Source organism: Gymnogyps californianus, chromosome 1, assembly GCF_018139145.2.
Source record: "Gymnogyps californianus isolate 813 chromosome 1, ASM1813914v2, whole genome shotgun sequence".
Classification (NCBI taxonomy): Eukaryota; Metazoa; Chordata; class Aves; order Accipitriformes; family Cathartidae; genus Gymnogyps; species Gymnogyps californianus.
In genome coordinates this window covers 21,877,941-21,903,145 of record NC_059471.1, presented here as the reverse complement: position 1 = coordinate 21,903,145, position 25,205 = coordinate 21,877,941, and the positions used below count along the sequence as shown (strand labels likewise).

Sequence of the window (25,205 nt, the reverse complement as noted above, 5' to 3'; positions counted from 1 at the left end):
AAAAAAAAATTTTTTTTGCAGGCTCCCACATTCCCAGTAATGAAACTTTTGTATTTTATGGCACACACTCCTTTCTGCTTGACTCATGCCAGAAAAGAAAAAATCAATACTTCTGTATGTTAATTTTTGTCAGTGGTCTAATAAAATGGTTTTCATACTTCATGGGCCCTATTCTCTACTTATTGTGCATGTGTATCTCCCACTATTAATGTGAGTTAGGTGCATACACTGAAGGAGGAAACAGTCTTTCTAAAAGGATGTGGGCTGTGCAGTATGTTTGACTAAGTAATATCTCCAATCACAATATGTAGCCAGTTCTTTAATTTGATCTTTAGAAACACATGAAAGTCAAGCTTGCTTTCATACTTAAACTAAAAAGATTAAAGATGACACTTGTTGCTTCAGTATGGCTAGATTGCAATACTGAAAATCAAGGAGAACTTTGTACCTGTTAGGCTCTATTGATTTGCACCAACATTAGTAACCTAAATGAGCCAGACTTTTTTGTTTTACGTTTGTAAAAACCCAAATGCTTTAAAATGTACAGGGAGATTTTCTGGAATCCGGAGTTTAAGTGTGCATTAAAAACTCCTGTTGTTCCAGTGAGAGTTAGAATTTAGCATTCATTAGGACATTAATGATTTGCTGATTCTCAGTGTAATTTTACTGTGTGTAATGGCAGTCTTCTGTTTCGTAGGTCTGAGGACTTTGTGCATTGCTTATGCAGATCTGTCGGAAAACTCTTACAGAGAGTGGTTGAATGTCTACAACGAAACCAGTACAGTTCTGAAAGACAGAACTCAGAAGCTGGAGGAGTGCTATGAGATCATTGAAAAGGTAAGACGCATACTTTTTGATGATCAGATACAGATTCCCTTACATGTGTCTTGTCCCATGGAATTTGGGCTTTATACAGTAAAACAAACTGTTGATTTCATGAATGAGAAACTGAAAAGGTATTCTTAGTTGGCGACCTGTTCAGTCCATAGACCTCTCAAGTTTTAATTTGTAAATCTGAGACAAACTTATGTGTAAAAGGTCATTGCTACTTATAAACTCTCTCACTTTGTTTTTATCTTGTGATCTTGTGTAAGGTTGATGTAACTTGATAAAGATAATGTATAAAATCGTTGTGTTGCACCAAGTTCCCATGTATGAGTATATGAAGAGAAATTTGTTCCTTTTCATACAGCAGTCTCAGTTCAGGTTTTCTGAAGGCTGTTGTAGACACTGTAGACAAAACAAAGTGCTCACCAAGGCCTGTAGTTGTATGGACTGAAAAAAGGTGAAAAACTGCTCTCCAAGCAAATTGTGGAACTCAATTATGAGTTCCATTATCAATTATCCATTAGGCAATTTAACAGAAACTCCAAGAACTCTTTAAGTAATAGCTGAAGATTGGGTCTTGCTTTTCAGACTAATGCTTAAAGTATTCTTTTGTGTTGGTCTGTCAGTAGCACTGTGGTTATCTAATCCTTGATTCTGTAGATTTGCGTAGCTCCTTTCAGGTTTCTGCTTCCTACACTGTGCTCTCATACTCTTCTGTTTTCACTGAGGTGAAAAACAAACATGGCTTGATTCTCTGACTTTAAAATGTGTTCTCAAACCTTAGATCATTTTTGGCCATCTACCTTATGCCTCTTCACAATTTAATAACTTGAAAAAAGGGGTCCTGTGAGTGGGTTGTAGAATTGGAGTTTGGGCTTAGTGCCGTATTGGTAGGAAATATCCACTGTATTCATTTCCTGTTAGTGTTTGCTGGTCATACCAAGGAGCAGGGAATTGCACTTGAAACTTAATTTTGCTTAAAGCTGGTATTTCCCAGGTTAAATTCTCTGGTCTGTATGCACTTCTTTCTAGATAATGAAGTGGCTTGTGGCTGTAATATAAAATACAATGTATTTTATAACAGGCCTATTTTTCATCTAAGGGCTTAAATGAGAGTGGGAGAGCTACTTTGTCAGTCTGAGTATTGAGATCACTGGATCATAGTACAGGTGCACATGTGGAGACAAACTTGAACTGGCTTCCTTCCCCGCCTGTACACCAGCTGAGAGGGCTTCAGCAGGTGCAATAGTAACTCCTCTGCTTGGGTAGCTCAGCCATGCTGATCCCTGTGCTGTCATCTTTAACTGCTTAACAAGTGATTTTTGGGAATAAAAGACAATCTACAATTGCACACTTGGATTGCATTTGTAACTGTCAAATGTTGTTAGCATCGATAGGGCTAATGTTTCATCAGGAGGCTATGGGGTACTAAAGCAAATGACTTGAGTTGATTCTACTACCTTTACCAGCTGAATACCTCATTACAAAACTTAAGCTTTGTCAAGACCTTTAACTAATGCCAGCTTACACACCTGTATGAATAACAACTTCCCCTTCTGTTCTTTGTCATGCATAGATGCATACAAGCAGGAGCTGCTCTAATGCCCGCTTCATAGAATCATAGAATAGTTTGGGTTGGAAGGGACCTTTAAAGATCATCTAGTTCCAACTCCCCTGCCATGGGCAGGGACACCTTCCACTAGACCAGGTCGCTCAAAGCCCCGTCCAACCTGGCCTTGAACACTTCCAGGGATGGGGCATCCACAACCTCTCTGGGCAACCTGTTCCAGTGCCTCACCACCCTCATCGTAAAAAAAAAAAAAAAAAAAAAAAAAAAAAAAAAAAAAAAAAAAAAAAAAATTCTTCATGTCCAATCTAATTCTACCCTCCTTCAGTTTAAAACCATTGCCCCTTGTCCTGCCACGGCAGGCCTTGGTAAATATTCTTTCTCCACTTTTCTTATAAGCCCTCTTTATATATAGAAAGGTCATAGTAAGGTTTCCCTGGAGCCTTGGCTTCTCCAGGCTGAACACCACTGACTCTCCTAACTGCTTCTGTTCACTTCATCTGTTTTCACTTCTTTTGAATAATTAATAGTCCCTACAAAGAATAGAAGCTGTTACTTTTTCTGTGCAATTGCTGAAATGATACAATATAACTAAACTCACTTTGTATCAATTTGTTTTAAATTGAACATCTTTACATGTCTAAGGAATCATTAAAATGCTTTTAAAGTTAAAATCTGCTGAGTAGATTGTGCCTTTTGGCAAGGTTTATTTCTTAGGTATTTTTGTCTGCTTGACTTTTTTCTGTGACATGGCCAAATCTTTTCACGTAATTGCTTTAGGGTAAGAATATGCGTAAGAATATGGCTAACTCTGTAGTATTAAATTTGTTGTATGAGATGTGTTTTTCTGGTAGAGATCTCTATGTAGACTAGAGATAGTTGGATTGATTTATGTAATACAAGTGGTATGAACATTAATGTAGTGATTATATCCATAAATAGTTGCAATAATTTTTGTTTTGAGTGATTGTATCCAGTCTGTATGTACATTTTATGGGAGGGAAATTAGTTTAAATGATCTGATGTCATGTGACTTGTTTTGTGAGCTTAAGAAATACATAAACTGTGACCGCTCATCATGTTGCTATGGTGATTAGTGAATGCTCTAGTATATATGTTCATCCATATAGGCTAGCTTTGGAGTTGTATAACTTCAATTGCTCTTGAAATGTTGCCATCTTTCTGATCAGAAACACTCTGTTCCATTCTGTACCTCTTGAAATGTGAATTGTATGCAGAGGAAGTAGAATAGCCACACCAGAAACTTACTGTAGTGTATATTGCTTGTTAAAAAGCTGTATTAGCAATGAGGTGCAACGTGCTGTCTTTAATTCTTTTTTGAGTATGTTCTGAACAGAGGTTTATCTTAAGAAAACAATCCCTCAAATTCTTTTTTCCAGGATTTACTGCTTCTTGGAGCTACAGCCATTGAAGACCGCCTGCAAGCAGGTGTTCCAGAAACAATAGCCACACTAATGAAGGCAGAAATTAAGATATGGATTCTGACGGGGGACAAACAGGAAACAGCTCTCAATATAGGTATCCATCTTTCTGGTTACTCTGAATTTGTCTGATATGTAGCAGGTTACATACTAGATCTGCTGTGTGGGATTTTAAACAAAATCAGGCCTGCTTCTTACAGAATGGTTCCTTGGTAACAGGCAGGCATGTGGTAGCCTTCACTTTGGAGAAGCGGGGGTTTTGGAGTGAAGTCTTTGCTCTGAGTGTCGGGCTATATTCAAGGGTTTTTAAGTCAAAAGGGACGCTTCTGCTCTTGGTTAAGTGTAATTCTCGTGTGGAGTGAATATAAGTAACTCTGTGTTCTGATGGAAACTGGAGAGCTCAACCAGACTGTAATGTTTCAGTTATACTGTGCATTATATCCAACTGTTTTACAGGTTTTTTTCTTACTGACTGCCTTTTCTAGATTTTAATGGAGTTTGGGATGTGATGGGAAATATGGTAATAAAAAGCGTATAGCTTACAACTTCTTACAGACCTTGTCTGTGAAAGTAGGTGGATGCTTGAATAACTGCTCCTGCTATCACCTTATGGCACATCTGTTAGTCAAGTATGTCATGATTGTTAGTGGAAGGGTGTTGCTGCTATTGAGTGTATGGATAGAGTTTAATATGGGTTGTTTTATCAAGACACAATATGGATATCCTTGTCTCAAACTTGTTGATGTATCTTAACTTACAAACTATGCTCTTTGTAATGCAAAAAAAAATCTTGCAGTGATGTGAACAAAAGGTACAAATTGAAGTATTTATCAGACAGGTGTGCTTGGGTACTCATGTAAAGAATGGTACCCTACTTAAGACATAGGTGTTTATCTGACTACCTGTTTTTGCAGCATAAAACTGGGGAGTTTTTAGCACTGTAAGTTTAGGTTTGTTATTAGAAGCAGCCCTTAAACATTAGGCTTCCTTTTTTGGTCATAAATGTGTCTGGTAAAATCAGTCTATATACCCAACTCTATTTGTAATTTGTCAAATACAGAGGTTTTACTGTAAGGCTGGGCTGAACTGGAGGTGCACATTGTAATTTCCATCCTATAGCAACTAGATGTTGCGCTTGTAGCACTTCTGCTATTGTGCTAGTCTTGTATTGGATGTACCACATGAGTAGGTCTAGTAAGTACTCAAAACTCAAATCCTTCAGCCTTTTTCTCAGTGTGGATGCTTGCAAGGTGGGCAACCTGGGTAGCAATACTTTGTGCTGTCACAGAATGGTGCTGTGCTTGAAATGCTGATTTGTGAGCTACGCCTATGGTGTCATTGTGCTCTAGCCCTTCACACATCACTAGTAGCCTCCTAGGAGAGGGGCTATCCAGGTCTTAACTGAGTATAAAGACTTAGTAAAGGAACAGATCCTGATATAAGCACACCACCGCCATGACATCGCACATTGCCCAAATAGAGCGTCCTTGGCAATATAGTGCCATGATGCTCTTGTATTCTTTTTGATGATTTTTCTCCCTGTAACTTGTAAATCTTCCCAGGGATGGAAAGAGGCAGAGTGGCACTCTGGTGATCTGACATCTTGCAGAACTGAGTGACACTTTCACCTTGTTTCTTAAGTCTAGAACACTCTGCTTATCCACACTCTCTAGTATGCCTATGTAAAGTGCCATCCACAATTGCATTCAGATTTGCAGATTAGTCTGTTTAGATGTAAAGGTGTAGGTTAAGAGAATCCGTAACAGCATAGGTTGCTGTCTGTTGAAGGAGCTATGAGCCTTCTCAAGCTCATGATGACTTCAAGATTCTCTAACTATATGAAGAATGTGACCAATGAAGCTTTTTATATATAGAACTGCATGTAGATGGGTCTAGGTGTATTTCAGGTTCCTCCTGGCAGAACTGTGCTCTGTAACTGAACTTACATTACCTTCAGCAAAACTTCAGGTGTTTGCTATTTTTAGTCTGTTTTAATTTTTTTCTGCTTTGGTTGGTTTAGTGGAATTTCAGAATGTGGTCTGCTTGACTGACTAGAATTTTTGTTTACTTATCAAAACAATCAAGTTTCATGATCTTTGTATGTTGAAGTTGGTATCAAAGAGATGAAATAACTTGCTGAACTGATACAGTTGTAGAAATAAGTTGGATGGCTTAAGTAGACAATTGATTTAAGTGCTAGTTATCTGGTTTGAATCACTATCTGCAGATTTTGCTTTCTTTAAAAGCAGTAGTCAACTTGAGAGGAGGGAAGCATAATCTTTTGACAAATTAAACAAAATGTAGCTACAGATTTTGGCATAAATACCTGAAATAAGTTGATATATTAACTGATAGCAGCTAACCTGAACACAAGTAAATGAGCATTCCAGCACTTGCTTACTCTGAAGGCTGTGGAGGAGACTTAACTTCCAGCTTGTCTCTAAAACTGTTTTTTATGATAGCAACTTGAAAAGAATAAGCATCTCCCTTACAGCTTCTAAATTATCACTTTGTTTAGCTTACAATTTGGTAGTAAGACTCTGGAACTGTATTGGGTTTGTGTGGCAAGGTTTTGGTAGCGGGGGGGGGCGGGGCGCGCTACAGGGGTGGCTTCTGTGAGAAGCTGCTAGAAGCTTCCCCTGTGTCCGATAAAGTTAATGCCAGCAGGTTCCAGGACGGACCTGCTGCTGGCCAAGGCCGAGCCCATCAGCAACAGTGGTAGTGCCTCTGGGATAGCATATTTAAGAAGGGGAAAAGAAGTTACAGGGGAGTAGCAGTTGCAGCCAGAGAGAGAGGAGTGAGAAGATGTGAGAGGAACAACTCTGCAGACACTAGGATCAGTGAAGAAGGAGGGGCAGGAGGTGCTCCAGGCACCAGAGCAGAGAGATTCCCCCGCAGCCTGTGGTGAAGACCATGGTGAGGCAGGCTGTTCCCCTGCAGCCCATGGAGGTCCACGGTGGAGCAGATATCCACCTGCAGCCCATGGAGGACCCCATGCCGGAGCAGGGGGATGCCTGAAGGAGGCTGTGACCCCATGGGAAGCCCACGCTGGAGCAGGCTCCTGGCAGGACCTGTGGACCCGTAGCCCCGTGGAGAGAGGAGCCCACTCTGAAGCAGGTTTGCTGGCAGGACTTGTGACCCCGTAGGGGACCCATGCTGGAGCAGTCTGTTCCTGAAGGACTGCACCCCGTGGATGGGACCCACGCTGGAGCAGTTCGTGAAGAACTGTAGCCCGTGGGAAGGACTTGCATTGGAGAAGTTCGTGGAGGACTGTCTCCCGTGGGAGGGACCCCACGCTGGAGCAGGGGAAGAGTGTGAGGAGTCCTCCCCCTGAGGAGGAAGGAGCGGCAGAAACAATGTGTGATGAACTGACTGCAACCCCCATTCCCCGTCCCCCTGTGCCACTTGGGGGGAGGAGGTAGAGAAAATTGGGAGTAAAGTTAAGCCTGGGAAGAAGGGAGGGGTGGGGGGGGAGGTGTTTTGAGATTTGGTTTTATTTCTCATTATCCTGCTCTGATTTGACTAGTAATAAATTAAACTAATTTTTCCCCAAGTCGAGTCTGTTTTGCCTGTGATGGTGATTAGTGAGTGATCTCCCTGTCCTTATCTTGACCCATGAGCCTTTCATTTTATTTTTTCTCCCCTGTCCAGCTGAGGAGGGGAGTGATAGAGCGGCTTTGGTGGGCACCTGGCATCTAGCCAGGGTCAACCCACCACAGGAACTTAATTAGCTTCATGTTCAGGTTGGCTTGAAAGTTCAAACATGTGGCACCCAGTTTTTGTATGTAACCCATTAAAACTGTAGTGAACATTCAATTTAGAACCCAGTACACATTTACACTTTTGTTTCAGGTGTAAATACACTATCTGGGGAGTTACAAGTATCTTCAATTTCTCATTTTGTGTGGAGGTCATGCTTATGGACTCTTGCTTGCTGTATGGGTACACATATGTATTGAGGGATATTTGAGCTCTTGGCAGCTGCCCCAAGGAGTTGGAGTAGTTAGTTCTTCCAGCTTCCTCTTGATTCTTTGGCCTTCAGAATTTGTGTGTGTCTCTGTCTCTTGATTGTGTTCTTGACTTCTCTGAAGAGTAATGATTGACCTTGCTATGGGGTGGTTGTATGCCTTCCACTCAGCCATGTGCCAACTGATAGTCCTGCGGGAGAGGAAGGTGTTCCTGATAAGCTTTAATACTGATCAACCATTTGAACTCTCTACCTATAGAAAATAGGAGTTCCAGGTTCAGAAACATCTTTGAGTATGACATACAGTCTTCAGTTTTTATGAGCTGAAACTGTCCTTAGCCAGTGTCTGCAAACAACTCTAGAAGGCTTAACAGTGTTGTTGTAGCTTCATCCTTCTCTTAGAACAATCTGCAGACTGTGGATCTTCTTTGCCTTTCAGTGAGGCCAAAAAACCCATGGCAGGTTTCTATTTAGCACCGTCCTGGTGCTCAGCAGACTCCCAGAAAATCAGAACTGATGTATTTCCAGCCAATAACTTCTTTAGTAACAGATTGTTTTCTGGGAATGGGAATGTAGTGTTTACTGAACTGCATCCCTTGCTTGAACAAGGAATCAATTCCTACAGTTGAGCTAAGTGCTATTACCTAGAGTATGCATTCATGGCTGCAAGCACTGCCTTAAAATCATAGAATCATAGAATGGTTTGGGTTGGAAAGAACCTCAAAGATCATCTAGTTCCAACCCCCTGCCATGAGCAGGGACATCTTTTACTAGATCAGGTTGCTCAAAGCCCCGTCCAGCCTGACCTTGAACACTTCCAGGGATGGGGCATCCACAACTTCTCTGGCCAACCTGTTCCAGTCTCACCACCCCAATCACAAATCACAAAAAATTTCTTCACTATGTCCAGTCTAAACCTACAGTCTTTCAGTTAAAACCATTGCCACTTGTCCTGCCACTGCAGGCCTTGGTAAAAAGTCCTTCTCAGTCTTTCTTATAAGCCCCCTTTATATATTGAAAGGTCTCCCCAGAGCCTTCTATTCTCCAGGCTGAACAACCCCAATGCTCTCAGACTGTCTTCATAGGAGAGGTGCTCCAGCCCTCTGATTGCTTTTGTGGCCCTCCTCTCAACCTGCTCTTACAGGTCCATGTCTGTCTTACGCTGGGGGCCCCAGAGCTGGATGCAGTACTCCGGGTGGGGTCTCATGTCCAATTTTTCATCCACCAGTATCCACAGGTACTTCTCAGTAGGGCTGCTCTCAATCCATTCATCCCCCACTCTGTACTGATTGATATTTGGGATTGCTGCAACACAGGTGCAGGACCTTGCACTGGGCCTTGTTGAACTTCATGAGGTTCTCATGGGCCTACTCCTCAAGGCTGTCCAGGCCCCTCTCGATGGCATCCCTTCCCTCTAGCATATCAACTGCACCATTCAGCTTGGTGTTGGCTGCAAACTTGCTGAGGGTGCACTCAATCCTGCTGTCTGTCATCGATGAAGGTTCTAAATGGTATTGGTCCCAGGACTGACAGCTGAGGGACACTACTCATTACTGGTTTCCACTTGAAAGTTGAGCTGTTGACTGTAACTCTTTGGATGCAGCCATGCAGCCAATTCCTTACCCATCTAGCAGTCCATCTATCAAACCCATAAGAGGTAAGAACACTTCTGTTATGGCAAGCTGTGATTTTTTTCGGTTGAGGGAACTGAAGCAATGCCAGCACGCTTGCCTGTATCCCTATGCGAAGTTTAAGCAGGGCATATGTGCCCTCTCTAAACACAGAGGATAATCATTCTTGCATCAGATGCTCGATTCTGTATGCCTGCAGTACGAATGTGCCTGTGGGCTATGATCTTGAACTCTGGTTCAAGCAATCTTTCTCCTGGGACACTTGAAGGGAAATAAGTCCCAGAAGTACCTGATTCATCTGCTTCATGGACTTTTTGTCAGACTTTTAATTTAAAAGAGCTAGATATCAATTTACAGTTGTGGATTGACATTTTATGCCTGGCTTTGAACCAGCAGTTGACCTTACTCTACTCGGAAGCATTGACAAAAATATGCCCTGATCTTAAAGAGTGTATGTTTGCTTGCCATGTTAGTACTGCCAGTAATAACTATTATAAAAATTATAAAAACTTAAAATATGACTACAAATGTCACTTTTAATCTTACAGTTGCCAGTTACTGTGCTTTATACTAGTGCTAGATTTTAACATCATCATAGTCCTGAAATTGTACATAATGTATAGATCTTCTATAAACCATTGTTAGGCTTGACTTATATCCCCCTATTCCACTCTTGATCTCCTTCCTGTTTAATGATGCAAGATGCAAAATGACCTCAATTACAGGATTAGTCTTTCTGACTCCATGACTTCCAAAATGCCCAGCAGAGGAACTCTGTGTTTTCCACAGTTGTTTTTTTCCCGCTCCACTTGTTGAGTGGCATCTTGCTCATTTTGGAAGGGGTAAAATGAAACAGTGAGCAGTGGTTTAGAAATTACAGCTTGCTATTGCAGCTGCTGTTCCAATCAAATGCTACTAGAAAATCCTTTTGAATTAGTTATACTGAATTTGTAACAGCTTACTGCACAAGGCTGTTGCCATTCCCTGGGGAAAGAATAACCCTGACATGGAGGGAAGTACTTAAGCTTGTAATACTCTCTTGTTCTCCTCAGTAAACATAAGGAACTGGTTCTTCAGCCTGGGACTAACTTTTAAAAATGGCAAACTGACTTTTTTCCCAAGTCAGTGTTTTGTCTGTACCTGTTGAAGCTTCATTACTCGGTTCTATCCTACCATCTAAGGCTTGTTCACAGGCAGAATCAGAGGCTATCTGCGAAGCTTTCATGTTGTAGGCTGTACTTTGTTAGAATATATTTCATCCTTTTCCCAACAGGGGTGTGTGAGTTCAATGTCATTCTGTATTGTTCTCTAAAGCAGAAAGTAAACCTTAGCTTGTTAACACAAAGGTGAAGAAAATGTGTCTTCAAGGTTGCACCTGATATTCATATTCCACACAGCTGGGAAAATGGAAGAGAAACAAAACTTCTGCAGGTAGTCAAACCTGCTGCCTGAAAGTGCCTGGCTATATGATATAAGCATACTTTCCACAAAGGAAGATGCGGGATTTGCTTTCTTGACAGAAGTCGTTCATGCGGGCATGTTAACCCCGGATCATACCTACAAAACTAGACCAATTATAAAAATTCTGTAGCCTGAGGAAATGATTTGCATTGCAATTGATGAGCCAGTATGGCCTTCCTAAGGAACCAAGAATCGCATAGAAAAGAAATTCATGCCTCAGTTGTTCTCTTACTGTTGTGAGATATGGAGAGACACTTAATCTTTTTATGTTGACTATGCTGTTCTGCTTTTGAACCTGTCAGCCTTGCAGTGGTTCATCACTGGGATGTTACTCTTATACTGCAGTAGCCTCTAGTCTCCATTTAAGAAAAGTAAAAGATTTCCTGAGACCTCATTTTATTTGACAGCAATTTCTTAAACTTGCTGTGCTTCATTTCTATACAAAAGCACAGTAGAAATACAAAATAATTCTGTTGTTTTTCCTTTTCCTGTGTAACTTAGATCAGCAATAAAAGGCATATGCTTCAAATAAATGAATTCTCTGCTGTTTTATGAAGCTACATGACTGTGCCAATCCCAAGAGAACTTGCATGAGCTTTTAGGATAACGCAGTGGGGTCAGTCTGCGAGTTTGCATTTGTCTTTTGCCATTAATATGAGCTGGAATTAAACTGTTTATTCTGTAAATGCCAAGTATATATATCTTGGATGTGACTTTGTCTCATGCCAGTGACAATAGTGTGGCAGAGGAACTGCCACTTCAGTGGCATTGAGCAGTACTGCAGTCACTGGCTTTTACAATTACAAAAATAAGAGGCTTTTTTTCTGTCTTGAGAATTTTTGCTTTGAATTTTGGTGTCCTGGCAAATGTACAGAACTGCCTTCCAAGTGCTGCTCCAGACTATGGCAACTTGCTCTTGTTCTTTCGTGCACCAGTCCTACACTAAGAATAATCTAATACAATTACCTGATGCCTGTAGGAGTTGGTAGGGGGGCTCTGTATGTGTCATTGATCTGTAGTTTTTTATGAAGCTCAGGACCTTCCACACTAAACTCTCAGGAGTAAAAAATGCTCACGTAACCCGGGTGTGGGCTAAGAGGACTGGGTAGCACCAACTGATTCAATGTGTGTGCTTCCAGTCATGTGGCATAGCTGCAACTGTGCATTCAGATCTGTTCCTGTAACATGTTGAAGGCAATTTTGCCTTCATGTAGATAAAAAAATGTTTAGGTGTAGAAACATTTAATTTTGCTGTAGGGCTATAGCCTATACTTACTGCATCTAGTTCATATAGTGTTTTCTTTGGTTAAAACATCTCAAGTGATGTATTTAAAATGCAGATAAAATGCAGCCTGTGTTTGCTAGTAAAATTGTCAAGTTGGAGTGTGTTGTATACACCCATATTTCCAGTAGCCTACCTGATAGGAGTAACTGCTCAAAAAGTAAGTTGTAATCTGACCTATAGATGCTTATCTTAAGGTTTAGATAAACCTTAAATATTCTTCCAAAAAGTAAATCCTTGTGGTTTTTTTTCTCTTGCAGGGTACTCTTGCAGACTCATTTCACAGAGTATGTCTCTCATCCTGGTCAATGAGGATTCGCTAGATGTAAGTAAGCAAATTCTGGTGTAATCCTTGATGGAAGGAGGTATTGCTGAGCTTTCTCATTTTATTTCTCTCACTTGCCTTTAGGGGTAGCAGCATAAACAATTCATGCTAAAACAGGGGTCAGTTGTGCAAAATGTACTCCTGAGGTCTCCAGTCAAAGCTGTACAGATCAAACTAAAGTCTCAGAACCAGAAACTAATTAGATCCATGGGTTTGATTCTGCTGCAAACTGGTGAAACCTGCAGTATGTCATCAGGAATATAGTGTTGCAGATGAGTGATTTAGGATCCTTAAAGAATGTGTAAAAGTGCAACTTAACAGAGTTTGGCAAAGTTCACTCTATTACTTACTACATGGGAGAAACACACAAAGGAAAATCGAGTTAGCGTTGATTTAGAATGATTTGCACAGAGATCGGAGATGCAAAAAGGTAAGGGAGACCCTCCTGTTGAGTAACGAGGTTCAGAATGGACCTCCTTGCTTCTAAACTCCTAATGGAGCTTAGGTGCGGCTAGATCCAAACTTAGTGTCAGACCTGGTCAGTGGTTTATATCCAAGAGATTCAAAGGGTAAGGAAAACCTTCTGTTGAGTCATGAGGTTCAGAATGGACACCCTTGATTTCTAAACTCCTTCTCAGAGTGGAGTCTAGGTGCAGCTGGATCCAATCTTAGTCCCAGACTTGGCCAACAGTTTATGGCTAAGGGAATCATATGTGCACAGTCAATCCTTTATATCACTTAGTTAGGATTTCAAAGTTTAGCATGCTATTAATCACTTACTGATCCATCCAGGCGTCCGGTGTTAGTTTGCTCTGAAGTTCGAGCCCTCGGTTTCCCGAAACACTCTCAGGCATTGAGTCTTATAAAAATAAATAAGAGTGGTACAGCAGCAGGGTCAGCTCAAGCTGGGAGCCCCTGAAGGGGAGGGGTAGGGAGGAGAAGGAGAGGAAAGAAGGAAAGAAAAAGGAAGGACGGAACAATGGAAGAACCTGAACAAAGAAATCCTTGGGCAATTACACCCTTACAGACTATCCACCCGCCCCTCAAGCATTCTTCACATTCTCTTTGTGTGTCTTCCATGTGCCCTTTGGTCCAATAGTGATTCTGGCCTGACACCTTCTGACTCCTTATTGGATTCCTTCACTGTCTCCAGACAGGCTGTTAGTTATCTTGTCGAGTTGCAGGTGGTGTTGATGGTTGTAGCCTTGAAGCCTCCTTATCTTCTGATTTACATTGGCTCTGGAGACCCCTGTTTTGACTAAGTAGGTACATGTTCAGTAAATCTAAGTGAAAGTTTACAGCTTGTGGCCTAAGATTTCAGCAAATCTAGCTACTTATGCTAAGTAAGCGAAGCTAAGCAAACAGCATACTAAATCACACAACATTATAACTTTAAGTGATTCATTCTATTTAAAACTTAAGCTAAATGATTAATATCTCTTAACATTGAGAGGTATCCCTGCTCAAGGGTATAGTTGCCTGGCATGTGGTCCAGTTGCTGAACTCAAATTGGGCTCATCCAACAATCTGTTGTTCACAAAAGATCTTATTGCTGGAGATGACAGCCATGCAGCCTAGCAGGGAGAGCTCAAAGAAGGCTCACTTCGGCTGTCGTATGTATGGGATAAAGTGATTGGCTCCTGGTCAAATTGTATGCAATGGGAGAGGTATGCACAAGACTCCTTGTACCCACAACTTTCACTGTGTTGCTGTGCTCCTTTGTGGGTTTCCTAGAGGAGTTCTTGGCTCAGCTACGGCTCAGGCCTTTACCTTCTTTGGAGCCTCTACCAAACTGCTGCTGGTTTGGTTAAGAGAAGTTGAGTGTATCTGCCACATATAGTTAGGCTTTAAGGTATAGATATAGGAGTAACATGTTGAAGAAAGTAAGCTTTTAGCTTGGTTTTCTTCTATGTTGAAATGAGTCATCTTCAGCATTGCACGGAACAGCTGTAACCAAACCTATGCCTGAGCAAATTGCGTTGTGAGCTTGCCCATGTACAGCTTTTGAGACCTAAAAACTGGATTAAAAATTGCCTGCTAGTGGCTGCCATGCTCCTCAGGCATGTGCAAAAAATAACTAGAAAAATCATACATTTATACATGAATCTTCCCAGAAGATCTTTTTTCTAGTTTGCCTGTTTCAACATTAATATCAGCATATGATACAACTTGAATATCTGATCGCTATTAGAGGTATTTGTAGGACAGATGAAAAGATCTATAATAGGCAGCATCTGATACTTGCATTTAGAGTTGGCAATTCATCCTGCTTGACTGAATGCAAAGCCTGTATCTTTAAGTATCAAAGGAGCTACTGGATATCTGGAAATCTGGTGGAAGAGAGGAATACTGTTGTGGCAAAGTAATTGGCTCATGAACGTTATTTTCCAGTTGTGTCTATGTGATTTAGTTAACAGCAGCCTTGATAGTGTTTTCTGCTCGGACTCAAGTTCTTTGTATGTGGTTATGGCATCTCAAGGCCTAGTGTTCTCGCTCACCAGAACTCAGGAGATCCCAGTGAATCCAAGGGGAGATGATCTGCCTGCAGAGGCTGGATTGCTAGTTTCCGTGCAGCATAATGCACCCTGATGGGAGCTGTCTCACTGCTGAGTTCTAGCAATGAAGACTATGTTAGTTCTCTTGCAGAAGTTAAGTTTTCTGTGTTTCTGTGTAGTTAGAGACTTGTTCAGATAATTCTAGTGGGATAAGAAGACTTCCTTTTTCTATTTATTTCAAACTGTTAACTGCATTAAGTGTGTGTAGATTGGAGTATGTAAATTGTTTTAAGCAAGTATCTAAATGTCTTACTGAAGACTCCCATCTGCTCAGACGATCTTCTCCCATTTCTCTACTTCTGTATGGGCCCTCTTTAAGGGAACTGTTTCCTTTTGTGGGATCAAAATACTGTGCTTCTGAGCTTTCTGCCACACTTGGCTGACTGGACCTCTTAACCTGAAGAAAGATGCAGAACCTCAGGAGAAAATGAGCAGCTGGTTTTCTTTTTTTCCTGAGGCAGGAAGATTAGTTGGTTAGAATTATAGGAATAAGAAAACTTCGGGATTTTTTTCTGAATGTATTGTAAACTCAACCCAGAAGGAAAATGGTTGTGCTTTGTTTTAATTTAAAAAAGATTCTTACACATTCTGAAGCTCTGCAGTTTTCTGACCCTGTGTAAGAAGGCTCTTATTTCAATCTGAATTAAATGTAGTTCCTCTAAATTTGCAGAAACAAACAATGTGCCTTTTGTGATGCCTGTTCAGAAATAATAAAAGACTTAGATAAAGATTCTCTATGGCTAAAGCAAGGGATGCAAACTGAAGATGGGACAGAAGAAGTTCTTGCCAGATCAGAGGAAGAAAATGGAACTAGCATTGCTTGGTATTTATAAACATCTGGAATTTGGACAAGATAGTCCTCAAGCCATGTTAACTTGACTTTTTTACTACTACTGGTTTTGAATACAGTGATATAGTGAGAGAGATAGATTTCTGGCTACCTCTGTAGTGAATATAATACAGAAGGTGCTGAGTAGTACCTAACAGCTTCAGCACCTGGTTTTAAATTGTGACTTCAGTTAATTGGCTGGAAGGACCACGAGAGGGCAGGATGAATAATGAAATGGCTTACTACGTATGGCCTTAATGGAGAGCGCTTCAACCATGGGGTTTTCCTTTAAATGTCAAACAGCAGTGTAGGTAGAACAATTCAAGGACTTCCAGTAAGAGGCAAAAATGAACTTGCCTTTTCTGGGATGAAAGGCTGGACTTAAGCAATAAGTGAGAAAAACGTGATTAGATCTCAATTATTTTTTTTTTCTTCCCCTCCCATCTTCAACAGGAGGAACAGCGTGGCCCTGGCCTGTGTGTAGAACCAGCTCTGGGTAAATGGTGTGATTGCAGTCCTGTCTTGTTTACAAAACTGACATAGACTTACTGAAATGTATATCATGTAGCTGTACAAAGGAATACACTTACATTACTGTAGGATTTTTAGACTCCAAAAGGCTTCTGTTTTATTTTTAAAACTTGGTATGTTTTTCATTGCTTTAGGAAAGTAGGGGTTTTAGCTAACTTTATCTATGCACTTGACATTCTTGAAGTCCTGTGAGATCCTTCTACTTTTTAGTCTAGTCTTTGATTCTTCTCTTGAAACATGAGAAAATGGAGGCCTCTGACAGCTGGTTTTGATTCAGGCGATCCTATGCGATGTTAAAACTGTTCATTGTGAGACCATATCTCTTCAGCTCGATCTGCTTGTAGTTGATGGGGTGGGTGTGTGGGTTCTGGGGCAGGCATGCTGACAGTCTCCTTACCCCCCCCTTTTGAGTCTCTTTCAGAGGGTCAGCTGCCTGTTTGACAGCTTCAATTGACAGCTCCTGTCTCAATATATACACTAAATGCCAAACTAATTGTAACAAAGTGAAACCTGTCCTTCTTATTCTTAGCACAGATCTACAGAAGCAAAAATGGCTACCAGAGAGAAAATGAAACTGGAGAAAGAAATAAGAGCTAAAGAATATAGGGTACAGAAAATACTGAAAGATAGGAGCTAGTGTACTCCAAGAAAGTATAGAGGGAATCTCCTATTTTAAAATACCTGAAAGCTTATTTTAATTCCTTTCTGTACTTAGCATATGCACTTGGAGGTTTTTATATAGTCAACTTTTTCCCAAACTTTAGCTAAGAGGTATGAAGGAAAGGTAATGTAATGTGGGAACTGAACTGGGAGAAAATGTCATTGACCAAAGCATTTCTTTTCACTTTCCCACATGCCAGCTTTGCAAATACTGCAGAGTGCCAAAACTTCACGTAGAGTGATAGAGAGGACCCCTGTGGAAACAAATTCATTAAGTAAGTTAGAAGAGGCTAAATACTCCTTTCCCCATCAAAGGGAGGCTATGAAAGGGAAAAGATGACAGATCTATCCACCCACTTGCTGAATCTTGAATCCATTGCCCAGTTTCAGATTGAAGTCTTCTGAGGCAGTGGGGGGAGCACAGGAATGAACAGCTATCTCTGCAGTTTAGGAGGTGGAGACTAGAATCAAGTGAGGAATAGTAGGGCAAGCAATTATTTTCATACTTTTTATCTTTCTCAGAAGTAAATGTCATGCTCCTGTTTTGAGGTATTCTGTTAACTACTTGAGAAGCGGAAACTGGAAGTCTGGAAAACTGAATACAGAAGTATATATTTTTGCGGCAATACCCAAAAAATAAAAGTTAATCTCTGGATCTTAACTCCAGAGGGTTAACTTAACTTCTAGAGAAACTAGACTTCTTAAACAGCTGTACTACTAAGGAGAAAATGGGTACAGATTAAAAAAAAAAGACAGGGTAATAAACTGAAGCTGAATGGATTGGACAGTCTAGGAAGATTTGAGGTTGTATTAGTCTCCATGATATGGATTAAGATAAGGAGAAGTTATAAAAAGTACTGTTACAACTTTTTATTGACAATCTGTCCTCTTACTATGTTGAAGTGTTGGCAGATTTATCTAATCAACAGTCTACACTGTGAACACCAATCAAAGATATATTGACAGATAGACCCCATGATGGTAAAGGGGGTCATTGGTCACATGTAAAACATGAGAATATTACTGGAGTCTCCTGCTGTCTCAATGCCAGAAAGCACTTTGGTTGGGTAGATGGGGCTGTGGAGCCTATTTTAAGACCCTTGAGGACTCTGTATTTGTCTTTAAAGAGTGTCTGGGGATGGGAGACTTTCTGATGCTACAGCATACTGGCTATTAAGATGGATCTATTCCTCAAATAAGAACAGTTAGTCATACTTATAAAGCATGAGAGGTCAAGGATGACACCGTCAGTAACATGAGCCATTTCATATGCATCTTGCCACATGGCTCAGCCTAAGGACACACTAGAATGAGAAGCCCTGATCAAACATGCGTTGACATAGAATGAAACCCCTCCCTCCCCTCTTTTTGCTTGACCTCTGCCAACAAAGAAAAGAAGTATGCAATCAACTTTCTATCAGGCATACTTTAAAATTCCTAGATAAAATGAAACTCTATCATCATCTTTTCCCACCTGCTACCTCCAGTTATGTAGCTGAATGAGTTCTGTGGAATACAGATAGCACAGCAGCTGCTCCTAATTTTTTAAGTTGGAATTGTAGTGTTGCTGATGGCTCATGTTGAATTGAATGCCTTACACCTTGATTTTTGGCTTCAACTGTGTTGATCAGTAGTATCACAGTACACTTAAGGATTTACTCCAGAAGATACTTTGCAGAACTCAATGCTAAACACTTAGCTTGGTGAATTAATGTTATGTGGTGCTTGGTGCATGTAAGGTAGTGGTGGGAGAATGGGGAGTGGGAAGAAACAGTAGAGGGGTTCCACCTGTGCATAGCAATATATCTTCCACACCTAATTTTAGCTGATTCCTTCTGTTTTCCTTTCCATGAGCCAAAAATGTTAGCTAATACCATAACAGTGCTAAAAAACAGATTGGTGTGTTTATTTTTCATGCTTTTCATTTGTGTAGCTTTACTTCTTTGAAATAACATCACTTAAATTTTGCAATTATAAAAAGCTGAGAACAGCTCTTTTTCTGGTCCTGTAACTTCAGATAAGTCAGAGTTGGAGATGACAAACTTAATCTCAGCTGTACATGTCTCTGGCAGAGGTTCTAAGGAAGGGGTCATGGCTGCTGTTGGAGAGATTTGAGTTTGAAAAGTGATAGTTGTTAAACAACATCCCCTGTGCAAAGTTGAGAATTTACTTCAGACATACCATGCATCAGTATTCTTGGAGCATTTCAGCACTAAGTGCAGATTTTATATTTGAAATAGCCTATAAAACATAACTACGGTTGATTCATGTTGAGTAATGCCGAGTCCTTAAGCCACTAAGTGCTCGGTTTTAGCAAAAGTAGCAGGTAAAATAGTATCTATTCTTAGTTTATCGAAGTTCTAGTTAGACACTTGTACATTAAAAAAAAGCTATGTGGAAAATGTATTGCATGTCCTAATTTTCCTCTGCTGCCTTATCTAGTAGGTGTTCCAGTAATTTCATGTGTGGTAGACTTTGGTTATAGAAGCCTTCTGTAAACTAAGACAACAGTATTAGAAGTTTTTCAGTAAGCATAAAAAACAATGGAAGCTTTCAGAACATTAAAAAAAAAAAGACAGAAATGGAGAACCATGGCATGTCAGACAAGCAAAAAACCTCATTGATATATAGTTGCTGGTCTTTGAAGAGAATGGATGATTACATGGTACATCATGAAGACATATCTAATATTGAAGGTGACTGTGCTGCTGTAGCTCAGATAACATGTTTTTCTAAAGCAGGAGCACGAATTTGTGGAGCTTCTAAACTGGTATATCAAAGATGCTTTGTATAACATCAGTCTTGTTTTCAAACCAAAGCAATTCTGTTTTTTAACTCTTATCACCATTTTTAATGTGGAACTGAATTTTGCATAAGTCTAAATATAAAACTCTTACAGATTTTGTTAATAATTGCCACTGGTTCTTTTAATTCTAAGGTAATTGTCTTTAGCTACTTATTGCCAATTTTTTAGTGTTGAATCTCCATAGTAATACTTATTTTGTATGTTGCACCTGTAACAGAAATTGACTTCTGTTCAACTTAGCCTATCAATAGAAGATTCTCACACTGAAATTCTGTAGCATTATAATTAATATATTCCACCTCTGAAATCCATTAATGCTAAAAACGAATTTTTACAAGATCCAAGTTGAGCTTAGAGCCTTTAAATATTGATACACTTTCCCCTTTCTGCAGTCCTTGTGTGACTTTTTTTCCCCCTACTTCTGCTCCTTGGCATGCAGCAGCAGGTGAAATGTGATCGAACAACTCTCTTGGCTTGTTTTTGAGAGGTAGATTTCTTTCTAAATCATGCACTTGAGGGAAAAATCAATCACTTCTGTTCTCTTCAGAGAACTACTGGGAATAGAAAAGACTAATCCCTAGCTTGATTCAGCTGAATTCTAGAGACTTAGCATAATAATCTGCAAATGTTTATCCCTTATAGACTTAACTACGTGCATACATATGCTCACTTGATTTTTCTTTCTTTTTCCTAACAAGCTTTTTCAAGTGAAAATACTTTAAGCATGAGGTTTACTTTGAGTGTAATTCTTGGATTCAGTTTCTGTTTAATTAAATTGGAAACACCATAAAGTCTTATTGTGCAGCTCTTAACCTGGACAAATTTCTTTCATTGGCATATCATAGAAGTTGAGTTGTGAGAGCAGTGAGAGGGGAAGCTGAAGAAGGGAAATCTGATGACTCGGAGAGGCCCTGGGAAGCCTGAGATGAGAGTAGTGGATCTTGCAGCCAAGGAGTGTTGGGTGTGTTCCCCCCCTGCCTTCAATGCTGTAGAAAGGAGAGCTGGGAACTGCATCAATTGGTTATAACATCGGGTTGTATTTAACAGTAGTGGAAGGGCAAAATTGGAGGGACCCAGTTCTGAACCTGTGGATAATATTTTGCTGTAAAGTAATTGTGATATAAATGGAGCTACACAGTGAAGGTATCCTGCAGAACTGATGTGCCTGGACTGACAGTCATCATCCTGTGTTATGCATAGATGTGTAAGTAACAACAAACTGATACTCCAGTGTAAGAACCCCCAATGCCAGTGTCTATTGATGATCATCTGACTACAAGTATCAGCATAGAAGCAGAAGCTGGCCTCCCTCACTTCTCTACTTGTTCAGCTGTATCTTTTTCATGCTTTACTGTTTGGATGAGCTATTGAACATAAGCATGGATAAACCTGTTTGTGCTACCGTGGTATTGTGTAGTATTCTTAAAAAAACAAACAAAACTTCACAGTGTGATTTGTTGTCTGCAGTCAGTGTCTTGACTTCCCAAACTGAGTCTTAATATCTGCAGGGAAGCTTTACGTGAAGTTATGTTTTGTATTCTAGTGGTGAAGAGTGAGGACCCGGAAAACTTGGTTATTTTGTTATCTTATTTTTGCTATTTTGTAGGGTAGCATTACTATGAAGGTTCTACAACCTATCAGGAAAATCTCTTAAGTGTGAGAATATTATTGGATTTATCCAATGACTTTCATGACCTCTTGTTCTTATGGGCACACTTCCTTCCCACACTTCTGAACAGAGTTTAAAAAAAAAAATATTAAGGAGATCTTTAACAGGCACCATTATTCATGGTATTTAAATACTGATAGATCTGTAGATCTGGGATTACTGGGAATCATGCATCTAAACTACTCTGGATCTCTTAAGTAGAGCTCTGATCTGGTCACTGGATTTACCCATATGCTAGAAATAAGCAGGTCTTGTTGGATTGCTGCCTAAAACTTTTTCTAATAACCATTGGGAAAACTCAAGACTGTGGAAAGGAGGAAAACCTGAGGAGTAGGCCATTAAAAATAAATTGACTATCAACGTGTCTGTCTTCAAGCAAAGAACATGGTTCCAGTAGTGTCTTTTGTACTGTACTTATCAGGACAGAAAGATTTGTGTAGTGTTATGGCTTCCATAGGAAAAGTATTAGCTTCACTACAGGAATTTCTTTAGCATACACAATATGTGAGTTGTTTTATATAAATCTGTATTTCAAATTCTTGAGCACAGCTACAGGACATAGTGCCTGTGAAGCTCTGAGAAACTTTGAGGTGTTGCTTTTTGGATCCTGATGCTCCTGCTGTTGGAAGAAAGGACGTCTGTGCCTTGTCAGTGATGTCATGCTGATTACTCCCAAGGAATGGGGGTTAAGTAATTGTCAGTTTTTCAGACTAAGACCAAAGTTACCTACTACTGGGAGCTCCAAAGCATTGGTCATGTACCTCAGTCCTATTAAAAGGTAGTAAGGTGTACGGATAACTGCTGGGAAGACGAGAACAAGTCCTGCACTGCTAATGCCTTGTAGATGCTTTAAAGATTACATTTTGTGTGTTGCACAAGAAAGGAAACTGGGATTCTTTTTCTCTTGTGCTATCATCTGCCCAAATGTTTTCAGACAGAGTTAGTATTCTGGAAAACTGATCAATGTAGACAAGCTCAGTTTTAGTGAACCATCAGCTCGCCTTCAGAGAGGCATCTGGGATACTCCTCTGGTGTCTTGTGGCTAATAAGTTACTTCAGTTACCAGTCAGCCTGGAATTGTAATCAGCTCTTCTGTGTAGTACTGGGAATTTGCAAAGGAAGCTAATTAGGAAAACTAGGGAAAGAATACATTTCTCTATTGTACTAAATTCTTTTTATTGCTCAGATTTCTGTTTTTTTAATCTAGAAACAGACATCAAGCTAATTAGTTACACAAGGAATAGTGTCTAGTAATCAGTAAATCTTCAAAAACATTAGGTAGAAGAGATTTAGTGTTTTTTGTTGTTTGTTTTTGAGGAACAAATAGAATCTTTCATAATTCCAGGTATTTTATAATCTGCATAGGAAGTTAGTTGCATGGATGTGGAAAATATACAGCTCTTCATGTGAAAAGCTGCTTTGATTTGAGCCAACTGTGTAGAATTACAAATGAAAGAATATAGGTGTTACCTGGACCTATAGGTTTAAGTACACACAGGACTGTGTAACTTAAGTATTAGATTACCATTTTTTCAGGAAGTAATACTAATAGGTTTGAGCTGTGAGTGGTGAATGAGTTGGGCCGGTATTTTTGTTTCATTCTGCTTTCCCTTTTCGGCATTCATTAATGACTGTTTTCCCTTATCTGTGGCACTGTTTTTATGTTCGTGTTTTCTGGCACTGTGATAGTTGGTTTGGATGAAGTGAGGGCACTTGGACCTTAAGGAATGCAAGGACCTTTAGGAGTCTGAAGACCAGGTTTCTAAACAAGTCTTCTTTCCATAGCTGGAAATTGGGGGAACTGGGGAGGGTTATTTAAAAAAAAAAACAAAAAAACAAAAACCACCAAACCAAAACCCCACTCTCTTTTCTAAGTTACTTTGTTTCTTAAGTTTTAATAGTGGTCACATTTGACAAGACCCAGAAAAGATCTTGCAGCTTTAGGCTGCAGGTGTTTTAGCAGCTGGGGGCTCATCCTGCTAATGCCTTGTCCATGCTATAGGACAGAATAGATCATATTACATAAAAATGGAAAGGAAGAGTGTGTGTTCCCTGAATTCCATCTAAAATTCGCTGTCTAGTTTGTAAGAGTTCTCATATGTTAGAGGAAGATGACTGGGAACAAACACTGTTTCTCTTAAAACTGCTAATAATCTTCACATATGTGAAGGCTTATCTCTCAACAGATGATCCCTCAGTGTTATCCAGATCTGTTTTCTGTTGTGTAAGTAACAATATAATAATGGCTTCAGCTGGATGGTGAAGGAAGTATCTGTTTGCTTTTGAAGATGGGATTCTCTGCAGCATACTGATAGACTTCTTTCTAATAAGCACAAGAGACCATGGAAACATAAGGATGCATAATGAAGTGAAAGCAGGATTTTGTTAAATGAGAAGCTACCCATGAAATATAGTTTTTGCTTATGTTAAAGCATGATGGTGTGTTTTTTAGGGGAATAAGGCTAAGCAGGTGTCTGATCTGTAGGTAGATGAGTTATGGATACTGATCCTCTTGATCTGTACTGGACTCTTGCAAGTCTCTCGTGCAAGAGTCTCTCATGCCAGTTTGTTACTGCATCCTAATAGTTGAGAACAAAATTGTCAATTATAAGCTCAGTTCTAATAGCCCTTACTCATTATGGGCAGCAACTCTTCACTTCAGGACTTGAGAGAAACTGGACGACATCCTCCTGCTGTTTACTTCAGGATAATGCTGTTGAAATGATGGGGAATTCTTCAGACGCAGCCCTGAATTATTAAATTCTATTTATTTTTTTAAAAATTGCTCAAGTCTTACTCTCACTTCCTGGAACAGTGCTGATATTAGATACTGATGCAAATTTTGTTAAAATAGTAACGTGTGTGCCACAAACATGTGACAACATCTTAAAGGACTAACGTTTTTGGTCACTGAAATTGTTAACCATTGATAGCTTTTTGCTAGCTGAGATGAAGAATGCAAGGTGCTTCTAGGTATCCTGGTTTTGGATGGGACAGAGTTAACTCTTCTTAGTAGCTGGTACAGTGCTGTGTTTTGGATTTAGTGTGAGAATAATGTCAATAACACTGTTTTAGTTGTTGCTAAGTAGTATTAATTATCTTAAGCCAAGGACTTTTCAGTTTCCCATGGTCTGCCAGCAAGCAGGTGTGCAAGAAGCTGGGAGGCAGCATAGCCGGGGCAGCTGACCTGAACTAGCCAAAGGGGTATTCCATACTATGGAATGTCATGCCCAGTATGTAAACTGGGGGGAGTTGCCCGGGAGGGGTGGATCGCAGCTGTGGCATTGGGCAGCGGGTGGTGAGCAACTGCATTGTAAATAACTGCATGTGCAGTTATTTCACTCTATGCATTCCTGTTCCATTGGGGGTTAATTTGATGCAGGTTGCTTCCCTTTCTTGAAAACCTGTTTTGCGAAGCAGTTCTGTCAAAATGCCTGTAAAGCCTGCTTTTGCCTGCCCTGTAAGCCTGATTTATTCTTTACTTTTCATCTCCTGATATGCTCCCAATTTATGGCAATGTCTCTGAGATTCAAACTTTGTTTTGTAATTAGGGGTTTGCAGTTCCATATATAATAAACTAGGTTTAAATAAATACTTCCTAGCGAGTAGACTAGTATTTGGGATCACTCTGTGCACTTAGAGGCTGAGTTTT

The 25,205-nt window shown here is 40.1% G+C and overlaps 1 protein-coding gene across 3 annotated transcripts in view; it reads left to right on the top strand.

Annotated features, from left to right (window-relative positions):
- ATP8A2 (ATPase phospholipid transporting 8A2) overlaps positions 1-25,205 on the top strand; it is a 334,991-nt gene that overhangs the window by 81,519 nt on the left and 228,267 nt on the right. For all 3 annotated transcript variants that reach the window (XM_050897554.1, XM_050897547.1, XM_050897563.1), the window contains exons 23-25: positions 698-837; positions 3,796-3,934; positions 12,439-12,503. In XM_050897554.1, coding sequence (XP_050753511.1) covers positions 698-837; positions 3,796-3,934; positions 12,439-12,503 — 344 coding nt within the window. The remainder of the gene's footprint in view (positions 1-697; positions 838-3,795; positions 3,935-12,438; positions 12,504-25,205) is intronic.